General features: G+C 33.9%; 1 protein-coding gene across 1 annotated transcript in view; it reads left to right on the top strand.

Moving 5' to 3' along the window:
• The window catches only part of LOC135214430 (glutamate receptor ionotropic, kainate 2-like), a 232,041-nt gene that overhangs the window by 203,059 nt on the left and 11,482 nt on the right, over positions 1-17,500 (top strand). The window contains exons 12-17 of the mRNA XM_064248705.1: positions 2,984-3,088; positions 4,918-5,175; positions 7,930-8,047; positions 10,660-10,739; positions 12,710-12,935; positions 17,455-17,500. The exon at positions 17,455-17,500 is cut by the window's right edge and continues 119 nt beyond it. Of these exons, the coding sequence (XP_064104775.1) occupies positions 2,984-3,088; positions 4,918-5,175; positions 7,930-8,047; positions 10,660-10,739; positions 12,710-12,935; positions 17,455-17,500 (833 nt within the window). The remainder of the gene's footprint in view (positions 1-2,983; positions 3,089-4,917; positions 5,176-7,929; positions 8,048-10,659; positions 10,740-12,709; positions 12,936-17,454) is intronic.

Raw genomic sequence — 17,500 nt, 5'->3', positions numbered from 1 at the left:
TGTTTTACCAATTTTGTTTGTGTAGTATATTCGTCGCTTGCATGCATTGATGTTACATATATACGTATATATATGTGTGTACTCATATTTATATATACGATGAATTTTAGTTTTAGGCATTTTTTTACCAGATAATGCATGAATAATAAATTATTTCTTCCATAGCAACTATATACCTAGAACAATTGGCGCTTGATCATGAAGTTCAGCCTTATACTATCCATTTATGTAACTGCAAAGTTTTTCCACTAATTGCTCTTCTACTCTTTCCTTGTGAAATAAGAACGTACAAGAGATATTACAAGGCAGCCTCTGTATTCAAAGTTATTTGCCTAAGCTAAACCTTCATGTTAGGTTAAGTTAGCAAAAGTCCTACATCTCTTAAAAAGCAATAGTTTTGTAAATAGACAAAAGTATAATTTGATTCACTGCATACACAATATTTTTTTAGACAGACCAGGACGAATTGGTCATTGGTAAACACGTGAATGTGCATCCCTGAAGATCCAGTAAATTTTTTTTGGGGGGTCCGTCTATGTTTTTACTCAATGAATTAACAGTTTTATTTTTCAAGAAAAACCCGTGACAAATTATTCATTGGTAAACGCGTGAACATTCTTCGTACAATCCTTCAGACAGGTTATGGTCTATGGGGGGAGAGGGTATTGGGAGGGACGGTCGTCTTTGATAAAGAGATTTAATGGTCATTAAACCTCCCTTGGCCGAGGGTCAGGGAGGTCACAGACCCGGGGGTGGGAGTGTGGGATGGAAGAGAGGAGGGGTCACAACGACCTCTTTTCATCAGGCTACTGAACTGGTGAGGTGTCCGGTGGCATTAGTGGCCAGCCAAGTCGAAATCTGATGCAGGGGAAGAAGAAAGGATAAGTGGCGCGATTTTATTTTGAAGAGAAGACGCCTTAGGTTGTCTGATGTCTAGGAAATATCTATTAGTCTTTAGAAGAGTGCCGTGCACCTGCTAAAAATATTCATAGAATTATTCATAGAACTATTGAGAGAAAATATAGATTTTTTTCCAATAACAAATACACAGTTACCGAAACCTTATATTTTTTGAAGTTGACTATTCCCAAATAATATTCTTCTTATAATTTTGAGAATCTTTAGCTAATGATGCGTATATGCTATAAAAATCTATAATATTGATAAGGGAAATATACGTTTTTCAATAAAACCTATACAGTTACTGAAATAATTGATTTTTTTTCAAGTTGAATGTTTGATGTTTGTGAATAATAATATATTTTCAATGTCTATTATAAGGAATAACGATAAAAATTCGTTAGTTTATATACTGTTAATTCCTTTTGATAGTGTTTTTGGATATTATTATTGTTCAGCGTCACTTTTCCACATCTATCAACCAAGCAAAGAACCACTGTCAATATTTGGTCGGCAGTGCCATTGTCTTTAGCCAACTTACCCTATTGGAATCTGAGAAAGAGAAAAAGAATCTATGACCGTCATACGAATGGAAATGATAAGCGGTTCTTGAAAGATGGCAGGTTACAGATGACCTTGGAAAAACCTTATTGTTATAAAGAAGAAAGAACGATTATTGCTTTTTTTTTTGGAACGAAGTCAAAAGAGATACACACACTCACACACACAGACACACCTTCAGCTCGAGGTAATCAACACCCGTTAGAATAATACTCTCTACATGAACGCTTAGTACTTTTTTTTTTTACTATGATCGTCATTCATTTTGTTCTTGTAAGTATCTCCAATGCATGTAGTTGCCATGCTTAGATTATTTCGAAAAGAAACATCTGCTTGTATACATTCATTTGATTGTAAGAGGGAATATGTTTTAAGTACATTAAAATTATGAGGGTTTAAACATATTCACGCATGTACCCTATTACTGCCATAGCATGTGTATATAAATGTTTCAAAACACACACACACACACACACACACACACACACACACATATATATATATATATATATATATATATATATATATATATATGTGTGTGTGTGTGTGTGTGTGGTCATAAATACGTATATATATATATTATATATATATATATATGTATATATATATATATGTGTGTGTGTGTGTGTGTGTATGTATATATAAGTATATATAGTATATATATATATATATATATATATATATATATATATATATATATATATATATATAATATATACAGTATTTACATGTATATATAATGTATATGTTTGCTTGTTCAATTTGAAACTTTTTGTAATTGATCAATTACTTTAACAGCAAAATATTACTGGTAATATATTATTGTTAGCAGTAGTAATGTAGCATTAACGTTACCAGTAGCATTCACATCCAGTGTAGATTATAGTATTTAATGTAGCAGCTCTTTCATCAGAAAGTAAAAACTACGGTTCAGAATCATTCATTATGTAGATGCTGATTGTAATCTATGTAGAAATGTGATTCAATTCAGCGGTGCGCTGTTAAGTAAACATTATATAATCATATTAAGAAGCCTTCGTTTGAACATTGAAATGAATTATTGATTTTTGCCTAATTTACATTACAGTTTTTATGTTTATCAGATAGTTATTAGAGTTATAAAACCTTTTTGAATAATGAAGAAAGGGAATTTGGAAATTGTTTATGCCCTAAATTTTTGTCTAACGATCTATATATATATATATATATATATATATATATATATATTATATATATATAAATAGACACATCATATGTGTGTGCGTTTATGTATTTGTATTTGTACATATATATGCATATTTGATATATGTGTAAATATATAAATATATGTACGTATGTATGCAAAAGTATGTATATACATATATAGAATATGTTTATATATGTTTATATACATATATACGTATATATGACTATATATATACGTATATATATATATATATATATATATATATATATATATATACACACACACACACATCTAAATGCATATTCTCTAATACAATCACATATTCCCTTTTTGCAGAAAGCCGACCTCGCAATCGGATCGATGACCATCAACTACGCCAGAGAGAACGTCATTGATTTTACCAAACCTTTTATGAATGTGGGAATCAGTATCTTGTTTAAGGTGAGGCTTTGCAGGATGGTTCTGCGTGTCTTCTGTTTTCGTGAGTATATAGATAGACAGAGAGAGAGATAGATAGATAGACAGATAGATAGATAGATCTATTGACCGCAAAACGACGACAACGCTTCCACAATCACGAAAGATTCAGAATGACAGTATTTTCATATCTTACGCAAGATGATTAAATTTTATCGGCCCTGTTAATTTTCAAAGTATCGTACACAACGACTTCGGATATATGGGAAGCACTCTAGAAAATAAGAATTACGTATTTAGGACCATTGTATAGGTTCGACTATATGTATATATATATATATATATACATATAGTATATATATATATATATAATATTATATATATATATATATATACATATATATGTGTGTGTATTTATATGTATACATATATATATATATATATATATATATATATATATATTACGCATATATATGTGTATGTATATATATGTATATTTGTACATATATATATATGAGTGAATGAATGAAAACCAGAACCTTCACATAACAATGTGTTTTCAGTTGACAGAAATCCGACGCTGCCTTTATGATTTCCCATAAGATTTGAAATTTCTCAAGTCTTAAATATTTTTCGTTTTCTAAATATAAAACAAAAAATGAATTTAATTTCAAGCCTTTTAGGGAAGTATGTTTCAAATATAATGAAATTCTCAAAATGATCGAAGCCTTTAGCCAAATTAAAGGAGAGATATGTTATTCGAAGCACTTAGGTTGTTTTTTAGTCTTACAAATTTGTTAATTCTCGTAATCTTGATATAAAATCTTATGGGTTTTAAGAAGCAACATTTTAATTCACAGAACAGAAAACGTAATTGAACGAATCAATGCTAAAAAGATAAGACAGTTTTTCGAAGCTTCGTGTCCGCTCACAGGTACCTGTAGACGCTAAAGCCTAGTTTACTCTCACGGTACCTGTATATATTGCACCTTTTTATCCCCTAAAGTTTTGTGTCATCTGGCAGTTACTTCTAGATATTAAAGTTTCGTGTTCCCTCACAGCTACCTGTAAATATTATGCTTCATGTCCCTTCACAGGTACCTGTAGATATTAAAGCATCGTGTCCTCTTGCGGGTACCTGTAGGTGAATGTCTCCTCACAGGTACCTATAGATATAAACCAGCACATCCAGTTGCAAGTACCAATTAAAGCATCATTTTCCCTTACAGGTACCTGTAGATATTGACGTCCCCTCACAGGTACCTAATACCAACCCATCCTGTCCCCTTACAGGTACCAGTAGATGAATGTCCCCCAAAGTACCTGTAGATAAATGTCCCTCCAAAGGTACCTGTAAATGAACGTCCCTCCAAATGTACCTGTAGATGAATGACCCTCTCCTGAGGTCCCTGTAGATAAACGTCCCCTTACAGGTACTTAGTATTAAACACCATGTCCTCTTGCTGGTACCTGTAAATTAATATCCCTCTCACAAGCATCTAATACTAAACCATCCTGTCCCCCTCACAGGTACCTGTAGATGAATGCCCCCTCATGGGTACCTATAGCATCTTGTCCCCCTCACAGGTACCTGTAGATGAATGTCCCCTCATGGGTACCGATAGCATCTTGTCCCCCTCACAGGTACCTGTAGATGAATGTCCCCTCATGGGTACCTATAGCATCTTGTCCCCTTCACAGGTACCTGTCGATGAATGTCCCCTCATGGGTACCTATAGCATCTTGTCCCCCTCACAGGTACTTGTAGATGAATGCCCCCTCATGGGTACCTATAGATGAATGTCCTTTCACATGCACCTAACTTCAAACCATAAATCCTCTCCCCCACACAGGTACCCACCAGCCAACAAACGCGACTTTTCTCCTTCATGAACCCTCTGGCCATCGAGATCTGGCTGTATGTCCTGGCAGCCTACGTCCTCGTGTCCATAACGATGTTTATCGTCGCTAGGTTCTCGCCCTACGAGTGGCACAACCCTCACCCCTGCGCTCAGGAGAACGACGTCGTCGAGAACCAGTTCTCTCTGTCCAATAGCTTCTGGTTCACGATTGGGACCCTCATGCAACAGGGGTCAGATCTCAATCCGAAGGTGAGTGAGGTTATGCCTCGAGATCGGGAGAGTGAGTCGTCTGGTCTGGTTGTCTTTCGTACGTCAGGTTTTGGGGATTTTTGGTCGTGTGCTATATGTGGTTTTTGTTTTTGTTGAGTTTGAGATGTTTGTGTGTGTGATCGTGTTGTTGATTTTCAATTACTCTCTTTAGATATATAGACAAGGAATTACTAGACTTTATTTGCGTGAGCTTTTTTTTTTTTTTTTTTTTTTTTTGAGGCATGTGATTTTTTTTTTATTTTGAGATTGTGTGTGTGTGTGATTTTTTTTACATGTACAACTCTTTTTAGATATCTGAATTAGGGATTACGTGACTGTGTGCGTGTTTTTTTTCTGTTTTGAGATGTACACTGACTTACTGTAGATATCTGAAAAAAAGACTTCATTTGTGTGATTTGGCATCGACGAAAATGACTGCCTGTATATATTTTGTCATATAATTACTCAGCTAACATTTAAAGTATATATACATGCTTGTGTGAATATGCGTTTGTATACATGAATGTAATCTGTTAAGTAGTGGCTACAAAAATAATTACATTTAAAAGAATAATAAAGTGAACAGCTCATCCAAAACACGAACATATTCACACAGTTGACGATATACGTAAACAGATAATCAAGCATCATGATTTTTGGAATAAAAACTCCCACGTACCTTCTGTTGTGAAGTGGTGTCTCCTTTTCCTCGTCTCTTTACGAGAGAGAGAGAGAGAGAGAGAGAGAGAGAGAGAGAGAGAGAGAGAGAGAGAGAGAGAGAGAGACGACGCCACTCGCCACGAACCTAATTTAAGTGACAGTGCAGTTTCTTTTCGCATTCACTCGCCAGAATCCCTGGAGTAGTTTTCTTCTTTTTTTAGGTAGGAGTGTTTAGATTATCTTTCCTCGGAGTATTTAGGGAAAGAGAAAAAAAAACAGCTAAGAATAGAAGAAGGAAGTTTATCAGTGTTGCATGAAATAATGTCTTTGTAGAACGATTGAACGTTTGCTTGGGAAAAGTAATTTCAAATAACATTCATTGTGGTTAGGTCGTCTTAAAAAAGAAGAAAGAAAAATTTAGGCAACAAATCCCACCCCCATTTGCAGCCAGGGGCGACACCCCCTCTATTTTTTTTATTTATTTGTTTATTAATTTATTTATTTATCTCCCATTGCGATTGACCCCGCAATTCCCTCTAACCTTTCTTTTCCTTGTTTTTATTTATTTATATTTATTGTTATTTTTTATTTATTTGTTTATTTATCTGTTTATTTCACTCTCCTTGTGAATGCTCTCCTAATTACCCTCTTCCTTTTCCTTTGTTTTTATTTATTTATTTATTTGTTTGTTTATATATTTATTTATTTTTTTATATTATTTATCTATTTGTTCTTATTTATTTACTTTCCTATTCTTACATATATATATATATATATATATATATATATATAGATATATATATATATATATATATATATATATATATATATATATATATATATATATATATATATATATATATGTATATCTTTATATTCCTTCGTTTATTTATTTATTGATTCAACTTTGTTTCCCAGTTCCCTGATCATTAACACTCACGAACGAAAACTTCCTTCGAACGTCTCTTTGCTTTCGAAATAATGACCCGGTAATGCCAGGGGATTTACACCCCTACCCCCATCCAACCTGGCCCCACCCCCACCCAATCCCCTCTCCCCCGTCTCAGAGCTGACTTGACCTCCGAATTTCCGCCATCCTTCTCAATATCCGGAAATGGCCGAGAGAAATTTATGCCGGATTTGGCGGGACGATAAATTTCGCCTTCTTCCCAGTTGTGATGTCTTCTATATCTGAGTCGTCTATTCATTTATTTATTTGACTCCACTGAAGTTGATGAAGCTTCTGGGGAGATGATAGTCTCTCGTGCATAGGTAGTCAAGGTGAGAGAGTTTTGTGTGTCTGTGTATATGTACGTATATTTGTGCATGTATGTGTGTATATGTATATAGACAAGTATGATTATGCATATATATACATAGAAAGGAAAAGGTATGTATACAGAAATGTGTATGTATGTGTGTATATGCATATAGACAAGTATAATTATGCATATTATATACATAGAAAGGAAAAGGTATGTATACAGAAATGTATATATATATATACTTATAGATAAAAGGCCCATCAAAACAATCTGATTTCAACGGGCCTCTTATACTTGAGACGTACCCTGTTTTAATATAAGAATTTATTTACATTATTTATATATATATATATATATATATATATATTATATATATTATATATATATATATATATATATACATATATATATATACACACATATGTGTGTGTTTGTGTGTGTGTATGTGTGCATATGCAGTCCTTATCTTCTAATATCCATATTTTATCACTTTTCAGCTTTATCATGAGGTTTATCATTGATTTCCGACGCGGAATATTTAACCTTGAGATTCGATTCAAATTTTAAATCCCTTTACAAGAATGATCAAATTAATATTCTAGTTCGAAAGCAAGTCTAGTATATGGTTATGTCTCATATAGTTAAAAAGTACCAATTGTTTAATATAGATATCTAGATGACCACCTACAATAATCATAAATATTTTAACTTTACAAATATGAAAATTATTAATCATTTCTTCATTTTTTCACATCTGTCGTGTGTTACCTCCTCGACCCCCGATGGATTTAATCTACCGTGGGGGTTATTTTTCAATGGGCGGCGACAGGCGTGTTCGACGAGGATAGTGGGCGGTATATGGTGGTTTTTCACACTCATTATCATTTCTTCGTACACGGCTAATCTAGCTGCTTTCCTCACTGTGGAGAGAATGATTACACCTATAGGTAAGTTTTTTTTTTTATTATTTATTTAAATCTTCCTTTAAAGGATCCTATTTTTTCCCATAGGTAAGAATTTTATTTTATTTTTTTTTTTTTTTAAGATTTAAATCTTCATTCCTTTGAAGGCTTTTAATTTTTGGGGGACCTAGGTAAGGGTTTGTTCTATGTGCTTTGAAGATTTAAATCTTCCTTTTAGGTAATGTATTAGTTGCCCATAGGTAACATTTTTTTTTTAAGATTTAAATCTTCCTTTGAAGGATTCTATTTTATTCACCATAGGTCAGAATTTTTTATGAGCTTTGAAGATTTAAATCCTCCTACGAAGGATTCTATTTTTTCCCCATAGGTAAGCCTTATTTTATGTTTTGAAGATTAAATCCTCCTTTTAGATATTATGTTTTTCCCCACACGTTAGGCTTTTGTATGTGCTTTGAAGATTTAAATCTTCCTTTGAAAGATTTTTTTTTTTTTTTGCCCATAGTAAAGGTTGTTTTGTGTGTTTGAAGATTTAACTCATCCTTTGAATATCTTTTTTAAGATTTAAATCTTCCTTTCAGTGATTATGTTTTTTCTCACACGTAAGGCTTTTCTGTGCTTTGAAGATTTAAATCTTCCTTTGAAAGATTTTATTTATTTTGTCCAAAGGTTAAAACTTTTTTCGTGTGGTTTGAAAATGCCACATTTTTTGAGTGATTGTTTTTTTTATTTTTTTATTTTTTTTTTGCATCCATAGTTAAGATGACGTTCAAATGCGTGGGAGATATAACCTCCTTTTGAGTGATTTGTTTATTGCCCACAGTTAAAACAGTGATATGCATACTCTTTGCAGATTTAACCTTCCAAAAACATTATTTTGTGAGTTTATATATGAGTGTTTTTTCTTGTGAGAGACCAGGGGCCCTGTTGGAGATCAAATTGGATATCCCAACTTCCTCACTGAAAGAGTAATCCGTCTGTGAGATGTTATGAAGTGATGCGTAACCAAAATTTCACAAATCAAACGCACCTGTACACCGGAAGAACCAGGTAATACAAGATCAAAAAAACTCTGAAAGGCCTAGTTTCCCCTCACTAAAGTTCCAGTGAGTTCTGGTTCGATAGTTCTCAGTCGATCTCGAAAGTATAACAGATGACTTGGAATAGGTCTGTGTTTATTTGGCCTACAATGCAAGTGATTGCAGTGCCAAGTTGCAATTGCCCCGTGATAGTGATGAACCCATTTCGTAAAGGACAGGCCCACCTCAAAGGGGCGTTACCTTGGAATTCAAGTTTCAAAATAATATTATGGTGTTTATTAGAAAAAAATATTATTATTATTATAATTATTATTATTATTATTATTATTATTATTATTATTATTATTATTATTATTATTATTATTATTATTATTATTATTATTATTATTATTATTATTATTATCCAGAAGATGAAGAATCCTATTCATATGGCACAAGCTTCCGAAGAATATTATGGTGTTCATTAGAAATATTATTATTATTATTATTATTATTATTATTATTATTATTATTATTATTATTATTATTAATTATTATTATTATTATTATTATTAAACAGGAGATGAACCTATTCAAATAGAACAAGCCCAACACAAGTGGGCATTAACTTGAAATTCAAGCTTCCAAATAATATGGTGTTCATTAAAATATTATTATTATTATTATTATATTATTATTAATTATTATTATTATTATTAGATTATTATTATTATTATTGTTGTTGTTGTTGTTGTTGTTGTTATTATTATTATTATTATTATTATTATTATTATTATTATTATTATTATTATTATTATTATTATTATTATTATTATTATTATTGTGGTGTTCATTTAAAAGAAGTAAGAGAAGACTGACCATTTTAGTGAGTCCCTGGGAATCCTTTCATTTTCAGAGGGAGCTGAGGACTTGGCCTCCCAGACAGAGATCTCTTATGGGTCACTTTCGGGAGGAACCACACTTACCTTTTTCAGGGTAAGATTTGCGGCCTGAAATTTGTCACTGCATAGACGCCATGCATGCGAAAGATCTTCGAGTTTCACCGCTTGAAATTTGTGGTTTTGCTTGAAGAATGTTAACGTCATGCATGCGAAAAATCCCTCGGGGTTTTATTGCTTGGATATTGTGGTTTTGCTTGAAGAATGCCATCCCTCTGTTAGGGTGAACTGAAAGCGAACCTTCTAAGTTTTTTTTTTATTATTTTTAAAGCAGTTTCGTCAGATTTCAGTGTCCCTTTTGCACGGAAGGGACAGCATGAGGCGTTGTTACGATTAAAAATGACTTTTTAACTAACAATGGCCTTGATTTTTAGCACGAGTCCTAGACCGAAACACTTCTACTGAATGTAAATTGGTTTTATTTCTCCCCTTTAGTTATGATATAGTATATGTTCACCCAACATTCATAAACGTATGTTTACCTTGATTTTAATGCGTCCTAGACCTACACATTTCCACTGAATGTAAATTGGAATTATTGATCCCATTCATTTGCAATATCCCATATGTCCACCCACCAATCATAGACGCATGTTTCTCTCAAAATTGCAACCTCGCATGAAAAGAATTCTTATTGCATGATTGATGTTGCATGTTGCAGATGACGTCGAGGACTTGGCTAGTCAGACAGAGATTCCTTACGGCATCCAGAGGTCGGGGTCAACCATGACCTTCTTCAGGGTATGTTTTCGTGTTTTATTTTTTTCTTCACCCTGGGCATGAGTTGTACTAGAGTTGAGTGGCAGGTGTTGTGCCGCGCATGAGTTAGTCTCACGTATTATATAGCTTTTTCATTAATTTAGATCCTTCGTGTTTTGAACTTCTTAAGAGACTGTCTTCTATGTTTGTTGGTTTAGTTCTGGTTGGTAATGACGCCTTTTTCCCCTGAGATTTCTTTAGATACCTAATATCTCTTTTCACCTACAATGTAGGCCTATGACGAAGCCCTACCCCAGGTGGACTCTTACCATTGATCGCCTTTCATTTCGTTACAGTTTTGGGCGAAAAGATTCATTCATAATTCCGTCACTCATATTCCTTTGATATTTCGAAATGTATCGCAATTTAGTCATTTTTGGGTTCATAACAGAACGCGCCGTTTCAAGCATGAAATGCCAGCTTCTGATTGCTTTTGAATCTGTTGCCAATTCTCAAAATTAAAATCATCGTAGCATAGGGCGATACAAATCTCTACGCCCATCATTTATTAGAGTAATAATTCATGGATGATATAAACGAATAATTTATGGATGATATAAGAGAAACTATCGCATAAATATTCAGCTCTTTTCTGTTCACCATCATTTTTCTCGGGCGGAATGAGGTCGGGTCTTAGTGTTCCAATACTTTTCTGACCATCCATCTCCCACCTTCCGCTCACCTAGTACGTCCTGAACCTTCGAGAGGTATTCCCCCCCCCCCCCCCCCCCCACCCCCCCCCCCCCCCCCACCCCACCCCCACTCTCTCTCTCTCTCCTCTCTCTCCTCTCTCTCTCTCTCTCGCTTCTCCTCTAAACTCTCTTCTCCACTTTATCTTGTATCTGCTCTTTATCTTTGTATGTATTTTATTTATTTTTTCTTTTGTTTGTAGAATCATTTTATATATACTCATTCGTGCTTTTTAAAACTCAAAAGCAATTTTGGATATGATACAGTTTATTGCTTTTTGGGAATTGCCCCAAATATAGTTATAAATTACCAATCCTATCAAATATTATTTCATCCTTGTTTTGACAGAAATCAATTCTTAATTATTATAAGGAGTAAAATCATAAGTCTTTGGATTAGATACTCAAGTAATCATCCTTAATTGGTACTATGAGCAAAAAAGTCATTGAATTAGATTCTCAACTATTCATCCTTAATGATAACAATGAATAACAAAATTCATTGGAGTAGATTCTCAATTAATCATCTTTAACTGGTACAAGGAATAACAACAATCATTGAAGTAGATTCTCAAGTACTAGTCTAACTAGCATAAAGAATAACAAAAGTTATTGTAGTATTCTCAATCAATCCTCCTTACATGGCACTAGACACAAAAAAAATCATTGGAGATTTCCAATGAATCATACTTAACTGGTACAAGAAACAAAAAAATCGCTTGGGTAGATTTTCGATTAATCATCCTTAAATGGCACTCGACACAAAAGATTGTTTAGAGTAGATTCTCAATCATCCTTAATTGGTACAAGAAACAAAAAAAGTCATTTGAGTAGATTCTCAATTACTCATCCTTAATTGATACAAGAAACAAAAAAATCGTTGGAGTAGATTCTCATTAATCATCCTTAATTAGTCCAAGAAACCAAAACGTCATTGGAGTAGATTCTCAATTAATCTTCCTTAATTGGTAAAAGAAGCAAATAAGTCTTGGAGTAGATTTTCAATTAATCATCCTTCATTGTACACGAAACAAAAAAGTCACTGAAGTAGATTCTCAGTAAGTCATCCTTATATTGCGCTAGACACACACAAAAAAAGTCTTTGTAGTAGATTCTCAATCATCCTTGATTTAAGCAGGGACAAAACAAAAGTCATAGATCCTCAATTAATCATCTTTGACTAGTACAAATCATAACGAAAGTCATTGGACAGGACTCTCGAGTAACCTAACCTTTCCTCTCCTTACCCCCCAAAAAAACAAGGACTCCAAGATCGAGACCTACCAGAAGATGTGGAGATTCATGGAGAACAAAAAGCCGAGCGTCTTCGTCCACTCTTACGACGAAGGAGTGCGCCGAGTCCTGGAAGGGAATTACGCATTCCTCATGGAATCCTCGATGCTGGATTACTACGTCCAGAGGAACTGCAACCTCACCCAGATCGGAGGCCTTCTCGATTCCAAGAGTTACGGCATTGCTACGCCTATGGGTAAGACAGTCTATTTTTTTTTTAGTGTACAGTAAGAAATGTTAAACTTTAGGCTTCAAATTTGGCCTACTTTCTTAGTGAAAGGTAAGAAAATAATGAAAATTATGCTTGAAATTGATAGCTAGGTCACTGCTTAAGAGAATGATTATCTTTGATAAAGTTTAAACATAGGATAGTTAAGTATGGCCGACTCAGAAACATTATGTAATATGACATTGCTATGTCAGGGGTGGGTAAGACAGGCTTACTTTCTTAGTTAAAAGTAAGAAAATGCTATATATATATATATATATATATATATATATATATATATATATATATATATATATATATATATATATATTTACAAAATATATATATATATATATATATGTATAAAATATATATGTATATATATATATATATATATATATATATATATTGTTAATGGCAATACAATCGCAAAAGCAATGAACTCGTAACTTCTCGACGAAAAAGAAATTAGATCAAAATTTCCTCATTTCCACCGCCAGGCTTCAGAGCAAGAGAGAGAGAGAGAGAGAGAGAGAGAGAGAGAGAGAGAAGAATAAGTCCAGCCAATTGGGAAGAACCCCTTTCGTTTTCCTTCTTCTTCCTCTTCTATTATTTTTGGAGGAAGAGTGTCGACGCTCGCTTCAGTCTCTCCATAAATACAGAGAGGATTACGATCTTATATAGAAGGTCCTGAGGAGTGAGGGGATATCGTAGCTACGAGGGAATTGCCTGGTCGGGGTTGTGGGGGGGGGGTGCAGGTCCTTCTTGGAGAATGGGTGAAGCGTTGGGGGAAGGCCTGGGACCCTTGGGGTAGGCTTAGTAAGGCAGGGGAAGAATGAAATCGTGTGATGTTTGACGGTATAAAAATCTCGTTACCTCGAGGCGAAATAATCTCGTCAGGATCGAGTTGAGGAAAAGTAAAAATAAAAAAATAAGAGAAAAAGTGCTTAGACATTATTCATTTGTTTTGGAGAAACGTGGAAGGGGAAAACAGTGGGTCGGGTTGTACTCTCTGTGAAATTCTTTATCATATATATATATATATATATATATATATATATATATATATATATATATATATATATGGGTGGGTTTTGGTATCTTTTATGCATCTGTCATTCTGGAAAAAAAAAAGGATTATATGCGTCCAGTAGATAGACCGAGCACGAATGCGTGCACAAAAATACTGTATAAAGAATTCCCTACCTTCTCTCTCTCTCTCTCTCTCCTCTCTCTCTCTCTCTCTCTCTCTCTCTCTCTCGTGTCCCTTGTGGGAGGTTAATACGACTCTCTGAATAAAAGGAAAAGAAAACACATATTGGAAAGGTCTCTCAAAGAGGTGCTGAATGGGGTGGAACTTGGTCTAGTCCATTCGCCGCGATGATTTTTTTCCCTTTTTTTTTATTCCAATTCCATTCTTGACACCTGATGTCTCCTTCTCATTCTAGAATGTTTTTTTCAAGAACTTCCTTCCATGTATGTATGTCTGTATGTATGTATACATTTTTGTCACATGAACCATGAGAGTGTTTCTATTCACAAATTTTGACTCACAAATATCATTCAATATTCAGTAAACTACACCTCAGAACTGGACTCACACCGAAGGGGTTTTTATAGGTGGTGAGTGCCTCGTTACTAGCAAGATGGCTCAGTGGTCAAAAGTCACTGTGCATCGTTATTTCTAAGCCAAGCAGCAGAAGTTTGAATCCCACTGGTGACGAAGCACTTATCAATTAGAAATCCCCTTGGTTGGAAGCTATTCCTAAAGTTAAGGGGACACTGAATATTTATGGTTTATTCTTTGTATATGTATGTATGTATGTATTTATGTATGTATGTATGTATGTATTTCAACTCTTAAAAAGGTTTTGAAAATTTCTGAATGAAAATAACTACCAACCACCCTTCCTACATTTCTCTCTCTCTCTCTCTCTCTCTCTCTCTCTCTCTCTCTCTCTCTCTCATCTCTCCTCTCTCATCTCCCCCTCCAATCTCTCTCTCTCTCTCTCTCCAATATTAGATTATAACACATAATTCGTAAAATCATGTATATTCTCTCACAAATTAAGAATATTATCAAATAATACATTTGTGTCAGAGGGTATTAACTGATAAATATATTTTTCTAATATATACTTATACACAATTACACTGTACAATGAGAGAGAGAGAGAGAGAGAGAGAGAGAGAGAGAGGTGGGCTGTAAATGACCAGCTTTCTTCAGTTAATTATTTCAATAGAGGATAGAAAATGGTTCTCTAATGAGAGAGAGAGAGAGAGGAGAGAGAGAGAGAGAGAGAGAGAGAGAGAGAGAGAGAGAGAGAGATCAAAATTAATAAATTATAACCTATTATCATAAATTCATCAGTATTTCTGAAAGCCAACGGATCTCATTGCTATTGATGAGCAGAGCTCCCAAATTCCTTAGCAGATTTACGAAATTATTTCACTCTATTTTCAAGCGACACAAAACTCAATATGCCCCGTCACAAGACCTCATCAGGGAGAGGTCAAGAAAGGTTAAGAGCTTTACAGAGCGTCAATATAGCTACAGAAAGGTCTTGTGATAAATAAAAAGATGTAGCTAAATGTTCACTCAGCCTTCAAGATGAATGGTAACACACAATCCTAAAAGAAATGTAGCCTAATCTCGCATGCTTTATGTATTTTATAGAGAGAGAGAGAGAGAGAGAGAGAGAGAGAGAGAGAGAGAGAGAGAGAGAGAGAGAGAGAGAGAGAGATTTGGGAAATCTATTTGCTTTCTAAACACCACGAAGATAAATAGTTCTCACGCCATGCATATTATTTTCTATTTTCCCTTTTTCATAGAACACTGTATATTCTTTAGTAAAAGTTCTAATTAGGATTTTAAGCCCCAAAATATTTGAGCTGCAAATAGACTGAAACCATTTATTTTAGAAAGGTAACGTACATTAATACATGTATACATACATACAACACTTAATAAACAAAAGGTTTCCAAGTTGAATCGTAAGGTCCATATTAACAATATCAGCAAGAACGTTGTAAAACTAGCTAAAAAAAAAACTTCCATGTTATTTTCCCTTTAACTATAGTTACTTCCTACCCCACTCCCCTCCCCCCCCCCCCCACCTCACCCCACCAAAAATTCATTCAGTTATTTTCCACTTTGTTAAACTGACTGGTATTGATTAGGGACAGGCAACTGACTGCCTAGACTCTAGAGTAACGAATAGATGGGAAAAAACCAGGATAAAATATCTGTGTATTCATTCCAGTTTCTAATGAAAGTTCACAATGAAATTCTGTCAATGAAATTTCAGAGATGAATCGCTGTCACAGCCGGGCTAAATTTCATTTAAAGAAAAAAGACACTTTCTAAAAAGAAATATCAGCTATCTTCCGTAATAAATCATGAGAGTCATTCTAGTTTATAATGAAATTTTGCAATGAAATTTTATGATGAATGGATGAATTAAACTTTTCTTTCAAAAGAACAAAACGACTTTCTAAAGAGAAATAGAAATAGCTATCTTTTGTAATAAGTGAGTGGAGGAAAAACTTGATTGAACTGAAAATTGATTATAGGATTGTGCTGACATTGATCCAATATCAGCTTTGCGTCGGATGTTTCAATATTCTTTTCGAAAACTGTGATGATACCGTGACATTTTGAAACATACATCCAATCATTTACTGATTATTTGATTGCTGCTTCACCTTACGGGCATACGAAATAAACTAAGTGAATTTAAGCCATTGAACTGTAAGGCAAATCAAATTATTTAAAATGAAAATAATTTTGAAATATCTCTTTGCAATACTCTACATGGACAAAATCTAACAGGTTGTAATTTAAGGACATTTCTTCAAGAAATATTTACATAAATACATAAAAAATCACGTATGGACATTGAAATGAGTTTAATTTTCTGTTTATACTTTATGGTAAATAAAAATTGGAAATATGGGTTCTCTGTAGAGGGTAAAACACAAAAGATTTGTTACAGTTTAACGAATTAGGTACGTCAAGAAAAGATTGAAATTTTAAATACAGATGACAAAATGACAGTAAAACCACTGTGAAGAGAGCTGTTTGTTCTTCTTTAACATTTTAATCAAACTGGCATCATATAAGCAAAATCCTAGTGTTTATTATAGTCGGCAAATTTCGTTCTCACTTGAGAGCACGTATTTTCTGTCAACTTTATTAACCTGTTTATTATTCTTGATTTCTGGTGTTCCCTTTGGATATAATTTATTCATCTTCACTGGCAAATACGCCATTTATATTTGTGATTTTTTTTAATATTAATAGATCATCACTTCATAACATAATTTTGTTCCTCAATATATTCAGTCCCTCTAGGGGCCTTTCTGTGTACATTCTTGTAAACAAACATCTGTCCCCTAGACTTTTCTTTTCTCCCTAAATCTCCCCTCACAGTATCCTCGAGTATATTATATCAAAACATTGCCTATCCCCCTAGAGTCTATTTTCTCCCTAAATCTCGCTTCGCAGGATCCCCCTGGAGAGACAAAATTTCCCTGGCTATCCTAGAACTGCA

This window comes from Macrobrachium nipponense, chromosome 45, assembly GCF_015104395.2.
Source record: "Macrobrachium nipponense isolate FS-2020 chromosome 45, ASM1510439v2, whole genome shotgun sequence".
NCBI lineage: Eukaryota > Metazoa > Arthropoda > Malacostraca > Decapoda > Palaemonidae > Macrobrachium > Macrobrachium nipponense.
Note: the sequence above shows the minus strand (reverse complement) of the source record. Positions and strands in the feature narration are given on the sequence as shown.